Here is a 22,827-nt window from a genome sequence, read left to right as displayed (position 1 = left end):
CCCATCTCTTCCTTTTACTAGTAATGCTCTTGAGAAGCAGCCTGTCTAATCATACACATACTGACACCACCATTTGGGGCATGAGGACTTGGAGTTCAATGCTGGGCCCTTTGCTATTTTTTAGTCTAACTGCTCCCTCTGTCATTTTATCTTTAGTCTCAGGTCTGCTCTACACTAATGAGGTAAGGCAATCTAAGTTATGTTCGTTAAGTTACAGAGTAGCAGCTGTATTAGTCTGTATCCACAAAAAGAAAAGGAGTACTTGTGGCACCGTAGAGACAAACAAAATAAATTTGTTAGTCTCTAAGGTGCCACAAGTACTCCTTTTCTTTTTCAGTTAAGTTACGTAACTTAAGTCAAAGCAGCTTAGATCGACTTACAGCAGTGTCTAATCTGCTTTCCTGTCGACATAGCTTCCTCCTTTTGGGAAGGTGGAGTGCTAAAGTCGATGGGAGAGCGCTCTGCCATCAACTTATTCTGTCTTCACTAGACTCACTAAATCAATGCCCACTGCATCAATCGCAGCAGTGTCGATTTAGCCAGTAGTGAAGACAAACCCTTAGTTTCCACTTTTACGCTGATGATACTACTGTATATATTTTTCACCTTGCTTCTATTTGCCTAGTATTGACTTCCTCTTTTTCCTTTGGCCAGCCGAATCCTAATGGAGTTTCTACAGAACCCAACAATTAATGCCTCATTCGCTGTTGCCCTGAACCTTTGGTAGTCATTCCCACCAGTACAAAGTGGATATAAAATGCTACTATTGTGCACTGGCAGTGTTTTACACCTGTCTTGCACTGATGTAAACGACTACACAATAGTGGATTGGACCCTATATGAGAAAAATTAACTTAAAGTAATTTTTAATGGATTGTAAATTTTGCTGCATAACATCTTAACTTCTGTTAATTGCTGAAGTAGTTCATCACAGTTATTGCATTTCAGAATGTAAAGTGAACCTTCTATCAATAACATGTAGGAGGGGAAAAAAACAGAGAGGGCACTCTGCTTGAAATAACCTGTATATTTCCTCTCTAAAGTTCTGTCTTGCTGTAGAGGAATCAATTAATTTCTTACCTCCTGGCTCTGACACAGGTCACAGGATTGTTCCATGATCCAAGCATTGGCAATGCAATCCACATCGTGCTCGTCCGCCTTATTCTTCTTGAAGAGGAAGAGGTGAGATTTTGTTTCTCCCAAGATTACAGTGAAGAAAGTTGGGCATGCAGTGCACTGAAGAGAGATTTTGGTAGGGTATTTAGATTACCATTAAAGAGAGTAATGAGTGCATCCACTGTGTGTGTGGGGGGCGGGAGGGGGGAAGGGTTGCTTGTTTAACAGAGGAGTGAAATGAGCAAAACATTTTAATCTATTAACTCTGGCACAGCTGTTTTAAAGCTAACTGCTGCTCTAAATGGCACATTGGTTAGGTCATAACTGCAGGTGTTTGTGCATAAACTTCCAAAAGGAAATTTAGTTAAAATGTTCAAACATTAGGATAATTGTGTGTGAGGGGAAAACTCTTCAGCACCAGAAGAGGACTTTCAAAGATTGAGGAGGCTTGCTGCGGAGCAGAGATTCAAATGTACAGGATTCTCAAATGAACCATCCCCTGTCTAATCGCATAGCATATTCATAAAGCAAGTGCAGCTGCCTGTGGACCTTTCTGAAGAAGCCAATCTACTATTGTATGCCTGCAAGACAGGTTATTTTCCCCATAAGCTCCTTTTCAAAACTCAGAGAAACAGTGGCTGATAAAATGTTCATTGTTGTGAACTAACCACACAGAGGTGATTGCATGTTCCATGTCTCATAAATGCTGTAACCACCCCTAAATGAATGCCGATTATTGTAACTTTAATGGTTATTTTCATAGCACTATAATTGTGCAAGGCTTTCTATGGATATAGCCTTAAAATAAGGTCTCTGTTCAAAGGGACTTATGATCAAAGGTCCTAATCCTAAACCAGGTGGAGTCCTGGGCTGTTGAAGTCAGTTGGTCTCCACATGAGAGCTAGTGCCTGCACAGGTGAAATAATTTTCAAAATAGGAGGCTAATTTATCCAGCTAACCCGATGGGTAAGGTTATCAAAGGTAAAATTTTCAAAAGCACCTAAAGCCCATTTTCAAAACTGACTTAAACACTTGGGAGTTTAAGTACTCATTGACTTTCAATGAGACTTAGGCCCCTAAATGCCTAATGCACCTTTGAAAAAGGAATGTAGGTGCTTATGGCACTTCAGTGCTTTGGAAAACTTTACCCTAAATAATAATATACTAGGAGTGAGCAGAGTAAGGGTATGTCTACACTACGAAATTAGGTTGATTTTAGAGAAGTCAATTTTTAGAATTCTATTTTATACAGTCGATTGTGTATGTCCACACTAAGCGCATTAAGTCGGCGGAGTGCTTCCTCACTACCATGGCTAGCATTGACTTACAGAGCAGTGCACTGTGGGTACCTATCCCACAGTTCCCACAGTCTCCGCTGCCCATTGGATTTCTGGGTTAAGCTTCCAATGCCTGATGGGGCAAAAACATTGTTGTGGGTGGTTATGGGTACATGTTGTCAGTTGCCCCTCCCTCCATGAAAGCAATGGCAGACAATCGTTTCGCACCTTTTTTCCTGGGTTCCCCATGCAGTCACCAAAGCACGGCAACATGGAGCCCGCTCAGCTCACCGTCACCGCTGCTGTTGTGGGCAAGTCTACTGTGGGGACTGCTGTGATCCAAGTAGCTAATGCAATCATTGACATTCTGTTATCAAGGGTAGTGACTCTGGGAAATGTGCGGGCCTTTTTAGATTTTAGATGCCTCATATTCCTGTCCCTTGTCACTGGTGAAGAAGTCTTGCAGCCGTACATTCCAGTCCGGTCGGCGCTGTAACACCCCATAGCACTTCTGTGGTTGACACATGTAACAGCTCCAGGGCTCTTGCTCTTTTGCCTTGGCCAAGGTACCTTGCCCTACCAGGACCTCCAAGCATTTGACACAGAAGCACCTGCAGCAGCTGGCACTGCTACACAGCAGCAGTTCCTGGGTGCCTTCACAGCAGACGGTGCAGTAGGACTGCTAGCCATCCTCGTCCATGGTGTACGGCTCCTCCGCTTCCGCTGCAACTCTGCTGTCCTGCAACTCTGCGACACACAGTGCAGTAGGACTGGTAGCCGTCCTCATCGGACATGTAGCTTGGCCAGGGGTTCTGGGAACGTCTTCCCTGCCCAGCTCCTAGCAACCTCCAAGGCATGGTGCACTTCTCCACCGCAACTCTGCTCTCCTGCGAGCTGGAGGCTTCTGCCTCAGGCTGCTCTCCCAGCCGGCAGCACCGCACGGTCATGCCTACCTCTTGCTCCCATGGCTCATGAAGCCTGGACAGTAGTAAGGAGCAGTTCAACTATAGGCTGAGCAAGTGCAGAATGGTGGTAGAATGTGCCTTTGAACGTTTAAAAGCTCACTGGCGCTGTTGACCAGACCTCCGCGCAACCAGGAGACGTTTATGCAACGGGAGACATTTATGGCGGGGTGGGAAGTTGAGGCAAATTGCCTGATATCCAATTTTGAGCAGCCAGACAATAAGGCGATTAGAAGAGCACAGCAAGGCACGCTGTGCATCCGAGAGGCTTTGAAAACCAGTTTCATGACTGGCCAGGCTACGGTGTGACAGTTATGTGTGTTTCTCCTTGATGCAAACTCGTCTGCACTAACCCAAATTCGACCCAGCAAGGTCAATTTTAGCGCTACTCCCCTCGTCGGGGAGGAATACAGAAGTTGAGTTTAAGAGCCCTTTAGGTCCACGGAACGGGGTTGGTTGTGTGGACGCAGTCATTTTTAAATCGACCTAATGCAGCTAAATTCGACTTAACCCCGTCGTGTAGACCAGGGCTCTGTGGCAAAACCAAGGAAGAGGGAAATATGTTTTTGCTAGAGCTTATTTTGCACTGCAAAATATGTTTTTTCTTCTTCAACCTGTGTTTGTTCTCTCTGATCATAAGACGACTGTTGTACATCTTTTTCAGCTTTTAAAAAAATGAAGTGAAGGAAATGTATCCATGAAAGCATAAAATGTTACCTCATCATGAGATTGTTCATGTTGCATTAAAGGTGATAAACATGATGGAAGGTAGCTTTCTCCAAATTACTTGCAAATTAATCTTAATCTTTGTGTCAGGAAGAATACTAGTTTCCAAGAGTAAAATAAAATATTGTTGTTTGAAAAATGCAGTTGTTAGTTTCATTTTATGAAGGCTTCTTCCCAAAAATGCTAATTTCCTCCTTTGATGTACTTTTTCTCTAGTTACACTAGCTGCAAAAATGACACAGTTTTAACTTAATACTTAGGATATTAGGCAGATAACTGTCGTTGCTCCTAATGTTTCTAGCTTTGGGCAATGACTTTAGTGAGCCTGATAATTAATGTTGCTGCTGTGCTCTAGCAATACAATGCAGTCTTTGTAATAATATTTTCTTCTTTTTTTTCCTTTAGCAAGGCTTGAAAATAGTTCATCATGCAGATAAGACATTAGCCAGCTTCTGCAAATGGCAGAAAAGCATCAATCCCAAAAATGATGTCAACCCAATACATCATGATGTAGCTGTACTTCTAACTAGGTATGGTCACAACCCTGGAGAGAAGCTTCCAAATATTATTTTATTAATATTTCTTTCACTGAGAACATGCTTATAGCCTCCTTTTGGTTCCCCCCTACCCCACCGCCAGCACATAGACACTTCCCATATACTGTTGTTCCTGATGAATACATGTAATTTCTGAAGGACAGTTTTAGTACAAAAATAACTTTGTTTGATGAGCATATCAGATGCTAGTACAGGTGGAGTTTATGAGCGGTTACATAAAAGTACACTGTTAAGGCTGGAAGGTGTCAAAACTGACCCACTGTACCTTGTAGAGGGTTGCTTACATCTGATTGCAAAGCCTATATAATGTTTTATTCGTATCTGTAGGTGTTTTATTAGACATGGGTCACAGCCAGGAAATTCAGATCTGTAATCAGATCCAAATGTAAACGTCCTCAAACATCGGTGCTTGGGAAGGCTGAGATTAAGATTCACTTTGGGCCCATCTCTTGTTGATGGCTTCAATCAGTTATTTTCTCAAGGAAAAAATATTAGGGCCAAAAGCCCAGCCTGTAGATCAGCAGCCCCCTAATTACAAAACTCTACAATAACAAATAACTACACTTCACGATAGCAGAATATCTTGTTGTTCGAGTAATACAGTTTACTTTCAGACTTCTAGCTAAATGGTTGTAAACGTGCGAAAATGTCTTGATATCTTTTCATTCATATTTCATAGTGGTGGGTCTCAGCCATTATGTATAGAAAGAGGGGTAAGCAGACATTTCCAGTGGGCCACTATAGTTGTGCAAATAATTCACAGGATAGTTATTGGGTCTGACAGATTTCGTCTCTTTCTCTGTATTGCTGAATATCCATCAGAAGATCATGATTGCCTCAAATATATTTGTCGTTCAAAAGTATTCAACGATTTTGTTTTCACAGTTCATAAAGATGATAAAATATTTCTCAATTGGTTACCTGTGTGTATTCACTATTTGAGCTGGATTACTCAGTTGCAATTGGTCAGAGAAGGCCTGTGGTATTGTTTCAGTTGGATAAGCACACAAACGCTTATGGCACAAATTCTCACACGTGATTTAAAAGTTCAGTTGCTGCATAAATATTTGTATGTGGCTTTGAAATTTGCCTTCCATTAATATTTTTATTGTGGCTTGCTGCTGCCTCTGTAACACCACATCAGTTGCCAACCACCTGTGGGCCCTGAGCTGTGCTCCAGGTGAAATTGTCTTGGGCAGATTAATGAGCTTATGTGAACACCTTTTCCCTAAAACTAAACAGGAATCCAGGCAATTAGAGGCCTGGGAAAAATTCTAAACAGAAAGCCTACAGTGGAGCAATGAGAGAGTAGCTTTAGGGATCACACTCTTTACCACTGAATGCCTCCGATGAAGTGAGCTGTAGCTCACAAAAGCTTATGCTCAAATAAATTTGTTAGTCTCTAAGGTGCCACAAGTACTCCTTTTCTTTTTGCGAATACAGACTAACACCGCTGCTATTCTGAAACCACTCTTTACCTTATTCTAATAAAAATCCCTGTTCAGTGTTAGAAGAAAATGACTCTTCCTGTGATGCTTTACCAGGGATGAACCCCTCAAACTTCAAATAATCACCATGAAGATCATAGAATCATAGACTATCAGGGTTGGAAGGGACCTCAGGAGGTCATCTAGTCCAACCCCCTGCTCCAAGCAGGACCAATCCCCAACTAAATCATCCCAGCCAGGGCTTTGTCAAGCCTGACCTTAAAAATATCTAAGGAAGGAGATTCCACCACCTCCCTAGGTAACGCATTCCAGTGTTTCACCACCCTCCTAGTGAAAAAGTTTTTCCTAATATCCAGCCTAAACCTCCCCCACTGCAACTTGAGACCATTACTCCTTGTTCTGTCATCTGCTACCACTGAGAACAGTCTAGAGCCATCCTCTTTGGAACCCCCTTTCAGGTAGTTGAAAGCAGCTATCAAATCCCCCCTCATTCTTCTCTTCCGCAGACTAAACAATCCCAGTTCCCTCAGCCTCTCCTCATAAGTCATGTGTTCCAATCCCCTAATCATTTTTGTTGCCCTCCGCTGGACTCTTTCCAATTTTTTCACATCCTTCTTGTAGTGTGGGGCCCAAAACTGGACACAGTACTCCAGATGAGGCCTCACCAATGTCGAATAGAGGCACAGAGCCGTGCACAGAATGCCATCATAGGCGGAAGATTTAAAGATTTCTTCATTGCATGGGCCTAGAGTAAATGGATAAGTGGATCCTGGATGCTACAAGAGACAGTATTCCATAGAGTATTCCCTGCACCTTTATTATTCAGTTGTCATACTCTCCTGCATTTCCAAAAGGTTAAAAATCCCTGCCATGTATTGCAAAAAATAAGGTATTGTCCTTCTCGAAGAAGAGACTGGGATAATACTCCCTTCATAATCACCCCATGCTCACTTCCATTTAGGGTGTGCCTAAACTGGAGCTGGAAGGTATAATTTCCAGTTGGAGTAGATATACTCATGCTAGCTTAATTGGACCAAGTGTGCTAAAAATAGAAGTTTACCTGTGTTGGTGTGAGCGGTGGGAGGCGCTAGCTGCCTAAGTACATACCTAAAATCTCAGATGGAATTGTACTCAGAGTGGCTACCCCCTCATCATTTGCACCTTACAGCTCCAGGGTAGACAAACCCATAAAGGGAGAGAGAATAATATAATCAAAGGACTTAGTTATGCAGTCTTCATCTGTTAGTCGGGAGGAACTCTATCCAAACCGATTAGTGCAGAAGATCTTAAGGATGTGGAAAATGAGCAGGGAAGGAAGATTTACCTTCACTGTTCTGAATCTCAGATGTGCACATTCTATCTTTTCCTCGGCATCAAATGGAAAACTCTGCTCCACAATAGCTGAATTTTTGGAGCCAAGAGCAAGGATTGGCACACCGCTTGCCTGGAAAAACTGGTGTAATTTCCAATCAATCAAGTCTTTACATTCAAGTCCCTTTATAATTTAGCTTCCTGCTGCCAAGGTGATCTAGCAACTTAAAATGACGACAACCCTCACCTTCACTCTGCTGGCATTTCCTGCCTTGGCTACCACCAGTCAGCTTCTCACACACCAATGTGCTGTCTGATGCTGCCTGCCTTGGAAAAACTTTGTGATTAAAAACTGAACAGCCACTACTTTATCCTCCTTCAGCTCCCTCCTTAAGAATCGACTCTGCAAATCCTACAAATCCCAGCCTGATGAGCATAGCTACACATATGACAAACTGCAGCTGTTTTTCTTCCCCTTCTTTCCTTTTCCTACTCTCTTCCTCCCTAGTTGTATCCCCAATTAAAAAGCAAACAAACAACTACAATCCATGTAACTAATTAAGCAATGCCGATTCTTTACCATATTCATTTGCATGTCTGTTGTATCCCCATCCCTTGCCTTTTGTCTGTGTCCTGAGATTGTGAGGCCTTCAGCACAGGGACGTCTCTTTTTCTTTATTGGTACAGTGCCTGCCACAAGTGGGCCCCAATCCTGACTGGGATATTTGGGCATGACCACAATATAAATATTGACTAATAAAGAATAAGTCGTACGTAGTGGTATAAGTGTTAGACATACCGTCTTTTGCTGAAAATTCAGATTGACAACAAATATATGATGATATGGAGATTTACTATCCATTGTAAGCAGCATTACATGCAGTTTTAAACTCTCTTACCTACAAGTCTTCACTGTGTTTACAGAAAGGACATCTGTGCTGGCATGAATCGTCCTTGTGAAACCTTAGGTTTGTCTCATCTATCTGGTATGTGCCAACCTCACCGGAGCTGTAATATTAATGAAGATTCTGGGCTGCCTTTGGCATTCACTATTGCACATGAGCTTGGACACAGGTACAGTTGGATGTAGAATGCAGAGTCTAGCCCAGTCTAATGCAATGTTTTACATTTATCTTAAAATTGTATTTCCCTTGTAAATTCCAAGGCCAAAAGGGACCATTGTGATCATCTGGTGTAGCACAGACCATAGCTCTTTGATTCTTTTTTTTCTTTTTGGTTGTAACAATGGACTATTGAAACAAAATTGGCAAATCAAAATTATCATGTGGAAAATTTCAGTTTTGCAGAAACTGCATTTTCTGTCAAAAAATCATTCAGATGGAACCCTCCTGACCAGCTCTAGCTCTCTTCCTGACAGTCATAGTCGTTTTTGGTACCCCAATGCATGTGGTTTTAGACAGAGATTTTCAGCTTTGCCTACATGATTTCGACCTTCATTTTTGCATACACCCCCAGAGATGGGGTGAGGAGGATCACCTTATATAAATCTAAAAATAAGTAAGAAAAAAACAAAGTTGTGGAAGAGGGAAAGAGCCACCCAAGTTTTTGAAATACTGGGATGATTTAACAGTGATGTTTCCGAAAAATAATCCTGTCTAAAGTAATTGGGGTTTTTTTTTTTTGATTCCTTGGACTGTCGCTGGGTGTGGTGCTGAACTGAGCTACAGTGGCAATTTTTTTCATGTTGGTCTTTCAGCAGGGTGCTTGGTTATTATTGTTAAAAGTTATTGAGTAGTAAATCTTTTACAAGGATTGACAAAAGCTTTGTAGAGGTTAGACAAGACTGAGTTATGAACAGCTGTGGGAGGACCTGCTATGGGGAAGGTCTGTTACAACGCACTGTATTATTAACTGGGGAGAGAACTGGGGAGGAGAGTAGAGGCTAATTCATCAATCCATTCATGAATATATGACAATGTGGGAAGCAATGCCTCTGTCTAAATCAATAAAAAGTGACATCCTTGAAATTATTTGAGAAAGAAAGTATTGTAAAGATAAATTATTAAGAGAAGATTAATGGGCCAAATTCTGATCTGAGTCAGATATAACTATACTGAAGTGAATGGAGTTATTTTGATTTACAGCACACTAATCGGGCAAAATTTGGCCTACAATTTTTGAGATTTGTTTTCAGTATTGTCCCAGACTTCCAGCACTTGCAGTCCTCCCCTTTTGAAAGTCCCTCACTTCAAACCCCAAACTTGTAGCCATGTTGCTTAGTACTGTGATTTCAACCAATTTCATAGTCTAAGATGGGTTTTGGCCTGAAAATCAAGATGCTGCAGAAAGTGGTATGAGAGTTCTCCAGGTGGCATCCTTCCCTCTGAATCATTACCAAATTATCTTCACTGCAGGGTACTAAAGGGTGCTGCCATGTGGATGAGGCATGAGTACCTATGATTATTAAAAATGCCCTGGAACTTTATTCAAGAGTCAGGGTGTAAACAGTGCTTAATTTTTGCCAGGGCTGAACCCCGACATCTCTATGCATGGCAGTTCATAGTCCCAGCACGTCTGGGCTTGCCGCCTCAGTTATAAAAGTAAAAATATTGCTTGACTCCCAGCACCTAATTGCTTGATTCCTGACGCCTCTTTCACTAAAAATTAAGCACTGGGTGTAAACTATGGGACTTGGCAAAAGTCAAATTGGCTAATTATGTTTTGACTCCCTAAAATTCTCCCAGAGTTTCAACTAGGGAAGTTTACTCTTTACTTTCTGCCTGGGGGCACTGCTGTGCATTGTATGCCTGATCTAATGCCCACTGAAGGCAACGAGAGTCTTGACTTCTGTTGGCTTTGTCTACTTTTAGCTCATGGATGAAGTGATACCTATATGTTTTCCTGATTACTTTGGGATCTTTGGAAGAAAGTTGCTATGTAACTATCAGCTATAATGACTATTTCCTATGCTTGGTAATTCTTTTAGTTTTGGTATCCAGCATGATGGAAAAGAGAATGACTGTGAACCCATTGGAAGACATCCATACATTATGTCCCGGCAGCTAAAGTATGATCCTTCTCCACTCACCTGGTCACCGTGCAGCAAGGAATACATCACACGTTTCCTAGAGTGAGTGATTAGAATACTATGTGAGGTGACACAGAGTTGAGGAGAAATTCTTAATTATTTTTTCCTTTGAGGATCCTTGAGGTATGTTGTTGGTTCCCATGTCATGGCACACCCAAATCTGACCAAGTACGATACAGGGGATAGTGGAAGAATTGTTATATTGTACAATGTTGAAATTGGACTTAGATTTCAACAATACGAGTTCAAAACTTGATGTAACCTACAGCTATCATATGGTTACTGGGAGAAAAGATGGCCTTTTGGCTAAGGTATATGGTAGAGCATCAGAGGGCCTGACACAGATTTCCTATGAGACCTTGGACAAATCACTGTATTCTTACAAGTGACCTCTTATTAAAGGGGCCTCAAATTTTGGGTGCCCAACTTCAGACACCTCTGGTCTGACTTTCTACACTGTTGAGAGTGACTACAGCTTTCACTGAAGTCATTCCAAAGACTGAATCTATTTCTAATTTACCAAACTACATTCGGCCTCCATTAAACTCCTCTGCAAGGTGAAATGGGGAGAGCTGCCCTTCTTTATAATTCACAGGAGAAGGAAATAGCTGCTAAGAAGGTCACAGGAGTCATGATACACCACAAAGGAGACCCACACACATTCTGCTGCCTTTGCAGACTTCAGGGCCCCTTCTATATGCCATGGGTGGGTCAAGGTACCAGATATATTAATACCCAGGCTGCTCCTGAATGGCAGGTACTCCCAGGTTTTTTGAAGTACTTTGCTCTTATCTGAGGTTCCTAAAACATTATTGGAAATAAGTTATTTGCAAATTTCCCCATGCTCGACTTAGAATCTAGAAGTGTTGTTTCCTAAAGACCACATGGAAAAATGCCATTAATGATTAGAATTCTAAAGGTGAGTTATTAAAAAAATTCAAAATTAAAATTAAAAGCACATTTGTGTGGTTTTTAAATTTCCAATTTTCATCTTTAGCCGAGGATGGGGGTTCTGTCTAGATGATATCCCAAAAAAGAAAGATTTAAAGTCACCACTCATTGCCCCAGGAGTGATCTATGATGTACATCACCAATGCCAGCTGCAGTACGGCCCCACTGCTACTTTCTGTGAAGAGGTGGATGTAAGTGCCATTTGTTTTCATCTATTCTACTAACAAGAATTTAAGCTTTTAGTTCTTATTGTGACCTGACCAAATTCCAGTTTGGGGAAATTCTATCTGCCTACATAAAATTCTTCTCCAGTTTCAAATGAATATGGCTATCCTAAATTGTTTTGTAGTGGTCTTGGGAATTATGAAAGGTTACGATGTTTCATGCACAGGTGACTGCATTTCAGTGGTGAAGTGGTTTCATTTTTAAATGTACATTATAGATCTTGGGTAAAATTATAAAGTGTCTTTATGACTTAGAAGTTATTTTCAAAAGTAAGTTAAGCATTTTGGAGCCTCCATCCCATTAGCTGTCATTTGGCCAAATTTTTCAGTTGGAGACACTTGCTTAACTTCTGTGAGAGTCACCTGAACAGTATTTGGTCCTGTATGTCGTATGTTTGCCCACTTTTATTATAGGCCATATTGTTTAGGGTGGGTGTACAATAGGTATGCTTACAAAAACCTTCATTTGCATATGCAGGGAGGCACTTGATAGACTCCTTACTTGGTAAATCACCTATTGCCTCCACTTGTCCACACATCAGTCCCTAATGACCTAGAAACGGTGGTTTGCCAGGATCATCCAGATTGCTTTTTTTCATTATGATCATTATGTATATCCTCATCTACTGACTATTATTGGTGGTATTGTACATTTCTGATTAATCTTCTCAATCAGAATGAACAGTATGGGTAGACGTAATGAATGCATTACATGTTTCACAGCTGTTCTTTGCAGCTGTCATTTTATCTTTTTGTGCAGATAGGAAATTAAAGTATCATTTTGTGTTATTGGTTAATTCTGTTTCTGCTTGAATGTGAAGCTACTATGTCTTTATGCCTTTGCATTTGGCATCTGCTGACTAGTTAAATTATAAGTAAATATATGTCAGCAAATCAATTTGTAGCGTTCTTACTGCAAGCCTTCATTTTGCAAGTAATAATGCACAAGCAAAGAATTGTGTATTCTGTTAAATCCTACAATGAAATCAACAAAAAGTGAGGTATTTTACACTGATTATTTTGAAATGGTCTTTGGATGTGCTTGTTAATTTTATTTTATTCAAGCCTATATTAAAGGATAGTTTACCGGCATATTGGCACAGATTGAAGAGTCAAGGTGTGTAAAATTAACTTAGGCTATGTCTACACCCCACAGCACTGTCAGCGATGCTAGGTGCCCCAGAGGGAATGAACAGAACAGGTAATCATCAAAAGCGATCAACAGATGTGTAGCTACATGCCACAATGAAAGGCCAGCAGCAGCCACACTGTGTGATGAATAACCCCTTGTGTAAGTGAAAGGCTATGGCATGGGGGAAGCTGTAGGGAAAGGCTTCAGTAACTCCCTGCTGCCAGAGCCTTTCCCTGTGTCAGGGAAGGGCTCCAGCAGCAGGGAGGCAATGGGACACTACACTGCTAAAAACAGTGTAGCTAGGAGGCACAGCTTGGGCTGGAAGAGAGTCATGTAGGGTAGATACTCAGGTACATATCCACACCCTTCAGGCATGTCTTTATTCTACTCACCTCAGCCACACCTCACAGTCTACCCTCCTATCTATACCCATGCTAGGGGGCACTATTTGTATATGTACTCTACTGTACTCCTATGCCACTGAAAGAAGCAAGCGGTATAGAAGTCCCCCAAGTGTATTCTATGAGAGGGCTGGCTGAGATTTACACTGCCTTGCCACTTTCTACTTAACACAGAGGTGCCGGAATGAGGCCGGGGCTGGGGGCCATGGGCCCATCACTTTTAAAAGTGGGAGGGCTATGCCAAATGTAGCCTAAGTCAATTTTACACACCCTTGACTCTACCGGTATATTGGCACAAGTTGAAAACTATCCTTTCATATAGGCTTCCATCAAATAAAATTAACAAGGACATCCAAAGACCACTTTTTACCAGCCATAAGGGTGAGTGATGGGGAGAGGGAGTGGAGAGGAGTCGGCGGGGGGCTGGGTCTTGGGGGGAGAGGGGGAAGAGGCAGAGGGTGAGCAGAACATTGGAGGGAGGGGTTGTGTGAGGGCAAGGCTCGAGGAGGCGGGGCGATGTAATGGCGAGGCCTCGGGAAGGGGGGTAGTGTGGGGGCGGGGCCATGGTTCGGGCATCTGTGGCCTCCCCCACTTTTAGGGAGCTTTTGCTGCTTCTGACTTAACTCCCGCTTTTTGACCAACTTGCACTCAATGTATAACTTACCCACTGTTTACAGGTCTAGTGAATTCCCATTAGAGATGTCTGCTTACACTAAGCTACATTTATCTGAATTTGGCCATGCAATGAGAGCTGCAGGTGATCTGCACCTTTGAAATTCTGATTATGAATCCCTTGTCACTGAATCTTTATCTCCAAAACTTCCATTGATTTTAATGAGATTGGAATTTGGTGCTTAGCCTCTGAGGTTAGAGGTTATTTAGATTGCAAGCTCTGCAAGGCAGAGACCCTGATTTCACACATGTGTGTAAAGTGCTTTGCACATTGCTGATGATAAAATAAATGACTTGTCACGCATTGTGTCAATTTCAGAGCCATGAGTTTCTGACTGTTGCTCCCACGTTTGCCCACTGAACAATGCTACTTCTATGGTGTGTGTAGTATCCTTTTTTCAACCTAGCATCATTAATGATGGGTAGAAATTCATATGCATGGAGATTTATGTGGATAACTTCTATTAAAGCTAATGAGTTTCCTGCATAAATCCCTCACTTTTTCAATGGAAGAAAATATTTGGTTATAAAATCTAACTGCCAGCAGCAGGATGTACTCATCTTAAAGCCCTATTCTAGCAATCAAACAGCCTATTCTAGTGGATGAAAGCTAAAAGTACATTTACCAACTGTGTGTATTTCTTCTTGAGTATTGGAAATATAGTGGCGGAGTACCCATCCAATAGTTGAAAAAGAACAAAACATACTCCATATATAATAGATAAAGAACAAAACTTTCCATACACAGTAGTAGAAAACCACTCAGCCAGAACAGATTTTAACTCTGCGACTACATCCTGAAAATGTAGTGTCCCCAGCTGCCCACTAAACAGGGGTTCCCAAACTTTTTTTCCCTGAGGCTCATCTGTGCATCTACAATTGGCACTGTGGCCCACTTATTAATTTTAATTATTACATGCACATAAACTATACCACAGTAAATAAACAGTGTAGGTTTCCTTTTCATGTTAATGTAAATGTGTAATGATAGAAATTCCTAGCAATATGCACTCAAAGATATTCTTCAAGATCTTTGAAACCAAACCGTTTTAGTAAAGCTGCACTTTATATATAATGTTGAGAGCAAAATGTGGCATGCAGACACAGAAAACACAATGTATAAATGTATCAAACGGAACAATAAGCAATACAACAATGTTAAAAAAAATTGTTAAACACATTGTGTTATTATTTGTTGATTTTAAAACATAATCGCTGTCCGGCTTTGAACACTATATTGTATTTTCAAGTTTTTTAGTGTAAAATTTAAATTTATGAGCTGTGTAAGTAAAGACCCAACCCTAATCTCTATTAATTAGAAAAAAAAATTGAATATTGTAAATAAAAATATAAAATAACAGTTACTTTATACTACACTGAGGCAACAGGTACTCAGATGATCCAGTAAAGGAGTATCCAAACTTTGAGTATGTTTTATCATATTTTCTTTCTTTATTTTTTTGGCTGGTTCATTTCATGTTCCTGTAGATGGTGTGGGACTTCATTATCTTCTTCACCAGTGCACCCTTCTCATTTTTGAAAATGAGATTGATCCATGTCAGATTGCAATACTGCTTGCCGTTTTTTACAGTTGTAAATGGTGGACTGTGTGTATGTTGCTAGGTTACCTTGCAGTGAAATGTACCATTGTACTCATGAGAATTAAACTTGACATATTACAGCTTGTTTTTTAAAAAATAAAGTTTTTTTTCCATACTCTGTCCAACATAAACAGCTCAAAACACTACATTTATATAGCTTTGACTTTGATTACATGAGTCACGCGGAGTTAAAGATTTACTAAGAGCTTGACTGGCAAATGCAGTTGCGCTGGCAGACCACCCAGGACTGTCGTGGCCCACCTTTGGGCCACGGCCCACAGTTGGGAACCCCTGCTCTAAACAATGCTAGTATTGAATTATAAATAGGGAACTTCAATGCAGCCACTGGCACGTTTGCTTCACCTAAAACCATGCTTTGAGTGAAGATTTTAGAATACTTTAAGCAGTTCTCTGTCGTCATCTTTCTTTCCCAGTATTCTAAAGATGTGATCGTAATAGGAGCCCACAAACAATACACATGATAAATAACAAGCAACTCTCTTGAAACAAACTTTTTGTGAATGAGTTTAACAGAGAGATGCCAAAACCCAAGATCCAAACTTTGGAATCCAAATTCATATCTGAATGTGGCTGGTAGACCCTATGGGTCAGATTTTCAAAAGTACTTATCATGTTGGATATCATGAGTGTCACAGTGGTAACTGGTAAGTGCTGAGTCCTTTGGAAAATCTAGCTGTTGTTTAAGTGCCAAAATAGGAACACGTGTATGTATATAAAGTTGCTATTTATATGTTAAAAGAACAGGAGTACTTGTGGATCCTTAGAGACTAACAAATTTATTTGAGCATAAGCTTTTGTGAGCTACAGCTCACTTCATCGGATGCATGCAGTGAAAAATACAGTGGGGAGATTTTATATACACAGAGAACATGAAACAATGGGTGTTACCATACACACTGTAACCAGAGTGATCAGGTAAGGTGAGCTATTACCAGCAGGAAAGAAAAAAACCAAACATTTTGTAGTGATAATCAAGGTGGGCCATTTCCAGCGGTTGACAAGCACGTGTGAGGAACAGTGGGTGTATGTGTGTGTGGGGAAATAGTTTTACTTTGTGTAATGATACATCCACTCCCAGTCTTTATTCAAGCCTAACGTAATGGTGTCCAGTTTGCAAATTAAATCCAATTCAGCAGTCTCTCATTGGAGTCTGTTTTCGAAGTTTTTTTGTTGAAGAATTGCGACTTTTAGGTCTGTAATCGAGTGGCCAGAGAGATTGACATGTTTTCCGACTGGTTTTTGAATGTTATAATTCTTGACGTCTGATTTGTATCCATTTATTCTTTTACGTAGAGTCTGTCTGGTTTGGCCAATGTACATGGCAGAGGGGCATTGCTGGCACGTGATGGCATATATCACATTGGTAGATGTGCAGGTGAACAAAAAGCTTATGCTCAAATTCCTTAATCTCTAAGGTGCCACAAGTACTCCTTTTCTTTTTGTGGATACGGACTAACGTGGCTGCTACTTTGAAACCTGTTTATACTTTGTGTGTGTGTATATATGTTCACACACACACACACACACACACACCCACACACTGTAAATTGCTCAATGTACAATAGGAAGAAAAAACCTACAATGTACCAAATCCAAAAAGGGATGAAAATTAAGGTGCATAGGATTAAATCTAAATTACAGACATTAGGCAACGATGAAAAATGTATAGTGCAAAGAAACCTAATTCCAAAAGCAGAATTACCAGCCAATCCTGAGGTCCTAATTTATTTTTAAAGTGTCTTTTTATAGATGAATGCCCACTGAAATGTATAGGTGCTTGTCTGATTAAGACTGAGTGAAGACTTGGGGATTTGGCCTGCAGCTACTGCAGCAATAATATTCTGTCAATAAGGTGAGACACTTGTAAGGAGAAGTCAACCATACTTCCAATAGCATGATTAATGAAGAGAAAATACAGTCAGGGGCCATGCTATGTTTTCCCCTCTTGAGGCTGCTTCTGCATGGACAATGTGCCCCAAACTTTGTAAAGAAATTTTTCCAATTAACAGTGGGTGCTTGGGAGGTATGTCAGTTCAGACAATCGGGAGAACTTTTAAATTCTCAAGAGAACTTGAATTCAGTCAGCTGGATACAATATGTTCACAGTTTTGTATTTGTGCACAGATCTATGACAACACACTAATGAGGAGTAAATTTAAACAGTGACTAGAGATCTGGAGTATCTGATTTTGAGAGAACGTTAAAGGGGCCTCGCTTTCAAAAAGTTCTAAGCATCCTGACCTCTGAAAGTCAAGCCCCTTAAACTATCTCAAATTGAGATATCCCAAAATCATTAATGACTTTTGAAAATCGTGGCCTGGGAGTTCAACTCTTCTGAAGGTAGCTGCAGTTTGTTCTCTTTCTTACAGAATATTTGCCAGACACTGTGGTGCTCAGTGAAAGGATCCTGCCGCTCAAAACTGGATGCTGCCGCAGATGGAACTAGATGTGGAGAAAAAAAGGTGATTATGGGTGGCTTCTGTGTAAAAATGAAGATCAGAAAGTATGAATTGTTACTAGGGCTGTCGATTAATCACAGTGAACTCACACAACTAACTCAAAAAAATTAGCTGCATTTAAAAAAATTAATCACTGAATCGCACTGTTAAACAATAGAACCCCAATTGAAACGTATTAAATATTTTTGGATGTTTTTCTACTTTTTCAAATATATTGATTTCTATTACAACACAGAATACAAAGTGTACAGTGCTCACTTTATATTATTTTTTATTACAAATATTTGCACTGTAAAAATGATAAACAAAAGAAATAGTATTTTTCAATTCACTTCATGTACATACTGTAGTGCCAACTCTTTATCATGAAAGTGTAACTTACAAATGTAGATGTTTGTTTGTTACATAACTGCACTCAAAACCAAACCAATGTAAAACTTTAGAGCTTACAAGTCCACTCAGTCCTACTTCCTGTTCAGCCAATTGCTAAGAAAAACAAGTTTGTTTAATTTATGGGAGATGCTTCTGACTGCTTCTTATTTACAATGTCATCTGAAAGTGAGAACAGGCACTTTTGTAGCCGGCATTGCAAGGTATTTATGTGCCAGATATGCTAAACATTCATATGGCCCTTCATGCTTTGACCACCATGCCAGAGAACATGCTTCCATGCTGATGGTGGTCATTAAAAAAATAATGCGTTAATTAAATTTGTGACTGAACTCCTTGGGGGAGAATTTTATGTCTCCTGTTCTGTTTTACCCGCATTCTGCCATATATTTCATGTTATAACAGTCTCGGATGGTGACCCAGCACATGTTCATTTTAAGAACACTTTCATAGCAGATTTGACAACACGCAAAGAAGGTACCAATGTGAGATTTCTAAAGATAGCTACAGCACTCGACCCAAGGTTTAAGAGCCTGAAGTGCCTTCCAAAATCTGAGACAGACGAGGTGTAGAGAATGCTTTCAGATGTCTTAAAAGAGCAACACTCCAATGCCGAAACTACAGAACCTGAACCACCAAAAAAGAAAATCAACCTTCTTCTGCTGGTGGCATCTGACTCAGATGATGAAAATGAACATGCATCGGTCTGCTCTGCTTTGGATCATTATTAAGCAGAACCATCATCAGCATGGACGCATATATTCTGGAATGGTGGTTGAAGCATGAAGGGACATATGAATCTTTAGCGCATGTGGCACGTAAATATCTTGCGATGCCGGCTACAACAGTGCCATGCGAATGCCTGTTCTCGCTTTCAGGTGACATTGTAAACAAGACGTGGGCAGCATTATCTCCTGCAAATTGTAACCAAACTTGTTTGTCTGAGTGATTTGGCTGAAGTAGGACTGAGTGGACTTGTAGGTTCTAAAGTTTTACATTGTTTTATTTTTGAATGCAATTATTTTTTGTACATAATTCTACATTTGTAAGTTCAACTTTCATGATAAAGAGATTGCACTACAGTACTTGTAATAGATGAATTGAAATATACTATTTATTTTGTTTATCATTTTTACAGTGCAAATATTTGTAATAAAAAATAAAGTGAGCACTGTACACTTTGTATTCTGTGTTGTAATTGAAATCAATCTATTTGAAAATGTAGAAAACATCCAACAGTTTTCAGCTGTCGTTAAGACTGCACCGATCACAACACGGCTGCCATTCTTCTCACGTTTAACAATGTCATCTTCCCATCTTCTTGGAGGCCAGCCGGGTGGTCTTTTCTGTTCTCGTGGGTACCACTCAGCTATGATTGCGGTCCACCTATTGTCCTTGAGCCATGCTGTGTGGCCCACCCATTGCATCTTATTAGGTCTGCTTTCCATGATGGTATCTTTCACACTGCTGCATTCTCTGATCATTTCATTTGGGATGTGATCCAGAAGGGAGATTCCCAACATAGCTCATTCCATTGCCCTTTCAGCTACCGACAGCCACTGCTTTTCTCTCTTCGTCAGTGCTCACGTTTCACAGCCATACAACATGGCTGGCAGCACTGTTGAATTAAAGATATTTGAGGGTGTGGTCTTGTCAATTTTTCCCTTGAGGACGTCCTTGATGGAACACCATCCTTCCCGAATCCTTTGCGAGAGTTCTCCATTCAGGTCTTGGTGCATATTGACTTCTTGGCCCAAATATATGTACTGTTCCACTTTTTCGATTTTTTTTTCTCCTGCTACTGTTGTTCGGGTTTTTCATAAGACGTCTGATAGCATATATTTCGTTTTACAGCGGTTCATTTTCAGGCCGACCTGACTGCTTTTCTTGTTGAGTCTTCGTAGTATGCTCTGCAGTTGGTTAGTGCTTTTGGCAATTAGCACGATGTCGTCTGTGAATCTGAGATGAGATAATCGTTCTCCATTTATGTTGACACCACTCCTCCAATTGATCTTGTTCATAACCATTTAGAGGCAGGCGGTGAATAGTTTCGGTGTAATTTTATCTCCTTGCTTCACGCCTTTCTCCATTGGGATATGGAGGGGAGTTTTGAGGAGAGTAGTCTGTTGTGTATCCAGTATTCGCTTCCTGTAACAAACTGATGTAGTGTGTGTTAATGCCCTGCTCTGTGAGCACCTTTAATATTGGTTCAAACTTGACGCTATCGAAGGTTTTTTCATAGTCAACGAAAACAATGCACAGCAGGAGTTTGTATTCCCTTGCTCTTTCTAGGAGCTGGTTAAGGGTAAATATATGGTCAATGGTGCTGAAATTTCTTCGGAATCCTGTATGCTCTCTCGGCTGTTGTTCATCCAGACTCCGTGAGAGTCGTTTTGTTATCACCTTTGTAAAGAGCTTGTAGATGTGAGAGACCAGGCATATAGGGTGGTAGTTTTTAAGATTTTCTCAATCGCCTTTCTTGTGCAGCAAGATGGTATTCGACTCCTTCCATCTTGAAGGTGTTCTTCGTTCTTCAAGATATCGACTGTATCCACAAGATATCGACTGCATACCACAATTTTTACCTCATTTAAAAACGACTTGCTTACAAAATCAGACACAAAAATACACAAGTGTCACAGCACACTATTACAGAAAAACTGCTTAATTTCTGATTTTTATCATATGATTATAAAATAAATTTATATTGGAATATAAATATTACACATACATTTCAGTGCATAGTATGTAAAGCAGTATAAACAAGTCATTGTCTGTATGAAATGTTAGTTTGTACTGACATCACTAGTACTTTTTATGTAGCTTGTTGCAAAACAAGGCAAATATCTAGATACCCCTGGAAGTCCTCTGCATACCCCCGGGGGTACATGTACCTCTGGTTGAGATCCACTGTTCTAGGTCATCTTTAGACCAACAAAGCTGATTAAATGGTTTTCAACACACACAGCTGACTAGATTTTTATTTAAGCATTCACCGGTCTGCATTTTTTTTTTTGCTCTGATAATTTTCTGACCCTCTGTATTTGTTTTTTCTTTATTATTCAGTGGTGCTTCAATGCGGAGTGCATTAGAGTGGGAAAGAATCCAGAAATGATAAACGGTGGATGGGGCACATGGTCCTCCTGGTCTCATTGCACACGGACATGTGGGGCAGGAGTTCAGAGCGCAGAAAGACACTGCAATCACCCAGAGTAAGTTGTGTGCATAGTTCATCACCAACCCTTTCAATGCGTTTTTTTATGTAATGCAAGGTGTTTGAGATGTCTGGGTATTTGTGAGGATAGGGACACTTTTGTTTCTCACCATATTATCAACAGCTACTTCAGCAAGGCAACCATTGAACCCACTTCTCCCCATAGAAACATCCCTGTCTAGAATCCACCCACCTTGCCTTTTACAATTTTCATGTTGCTTCTCAGTCTTTCTTACCTTCCATGGAAATTCCACCAGAGAGAGACGAAATCTTCACCTGCAGGATTAGTACAACATCAGAAACATTGTTTTAATGATACTACTTTGGATAATTTGCAATATTCTCAATAACTATGTGGGGGTAAAAATTAGTAGCCTATTCCTGAGAGCTGCTGAGTACTTGCAAATCAGATTTGATCCTAAACCATTTGAAGTCTCGGAGATCCTGGTGATGGATTCTAAGAATCTAGATAAATAGGTATGTATAGGGCAATTTTAAAAAAAAACGCCTAAGTCCCATTTTCAAAAAGAACGGAAACACTCAGGGCCCAGATCCTCAAAGGTAGTTAGGCGCCTAACTCCAAGGAGTGATCAGCTCCTGACATGGTTGAGCTCATGATGAACTATCTATATGTTACTGTCTTAAACAAATAATACTATGTGTCACATTTTCCAAAATGCCTAAGGTCTGGTCTACACTGCAGACATATATTGGTATAACTGTCACTCAGGGGTGTGAAAAATCCACACCTCTGAGTGATATAGTTATACTGACCAAACCCCACTTGTAGACAGCGCTACATCAGTGGGAAAACTACTGCCTCTCGGAAGGTGGATTATGCCAGCGGGAGAACTCTCCCCCGTCTGAGTGTCTTTATTGTCGTGCTACAGCTGACCAATGCAGCCGTGCTGTTGCAGCATTTTAAGTGTAGGCTTCCCCTAAGTGACTGAGAAGTCACGTCCCCATTGACTTCAGTGTTCGGCACCTTGTTATGAATGCACTATTTAAAATAAAACACACTTAACTTTTATACAGACTCTAAAGCCACGAAACTTCACACTTTACTTCTAGGCCACAGTTTGGCGGAAAGTATTGCACTGGAGAAAGGAAACGCTACCGCATGTGTAACATTGTCCCATGTCGACAAGACACACCAACCTTTCGTCAGATGCAATGCAGTGAATTTGACACCGTTCCCTACAAGAATGAATTCTACCAGTGGATTCCAGTTTATAACACAGGTAAGAAGTAACACAGTCAAATTCAGAGCACTTACAGATAAATAATGTGTGAAAGGAAAGTAAATGAACGTGAGT

The 22,827-nt window shown here is 40.6% G+C and overlaps 1 protein-coding gene across 1 annotated transcript in view; it reads left to right on the top strand.

Annotated features, from left to right (window-relative positions):
- Positions 1–22,827, top strand: part of ADAMTS12 (ADAM metallopeptidase with thrombospondin type 1 motif 12) — a 307,828-nt gene that overhangs the window by 163,690 nt on the left and 121,311 nt on the right. The window contains exons 5-12 of the mRNA XM_074952423.1: positions 1,099–1,182; positions 4,487–4,611; positions 8,322–8,471; positions 10,345–10,488; positions 11,444–11,588; positions 17,818–17,910; positions 21,364–21,509; positions 22,583–22,752. Of these exons, the coding sequence (XP_074808524.1) occupies positions 1,099–1,182; positions 4,487–4,611; positions 8,322–8,471; positions 10,345–10,488; positions 11,444–11,588; positions 17,818–17,910; positions 21,364–21,509; positions 22,583–22,752 (1,057 nt within the window). The remainder of the gene's footprint in view (positions 1–1,098; positions 1,183–4,486; positions 4,612–8,321; positions 8,472–10,344; positions 10,489–11,443; positions 11,589–17,817; positions 17,911–21,363; positions 21,510–22,582; positions 22,753–22,827) is intronic.

Source organism: Natator depressus, chromosome 5 (assembly GCF_965152275.1).
Source record: "Natator depressus isolate rNatDep1 chromosome 5, rNatDep2.hap1, whole genome shotgun sequence".
NCBI classification, from domain to species: Eukaryota; Metazoa; Chordata; order Testudines; family Cheloniidae; genus Natator; species Natator depressus.
The sequence above is the reverse complement of the archived record's forward strand: the minus strand, read 5'-3'. Positions and strand labels throughout refer to the sequence as shown.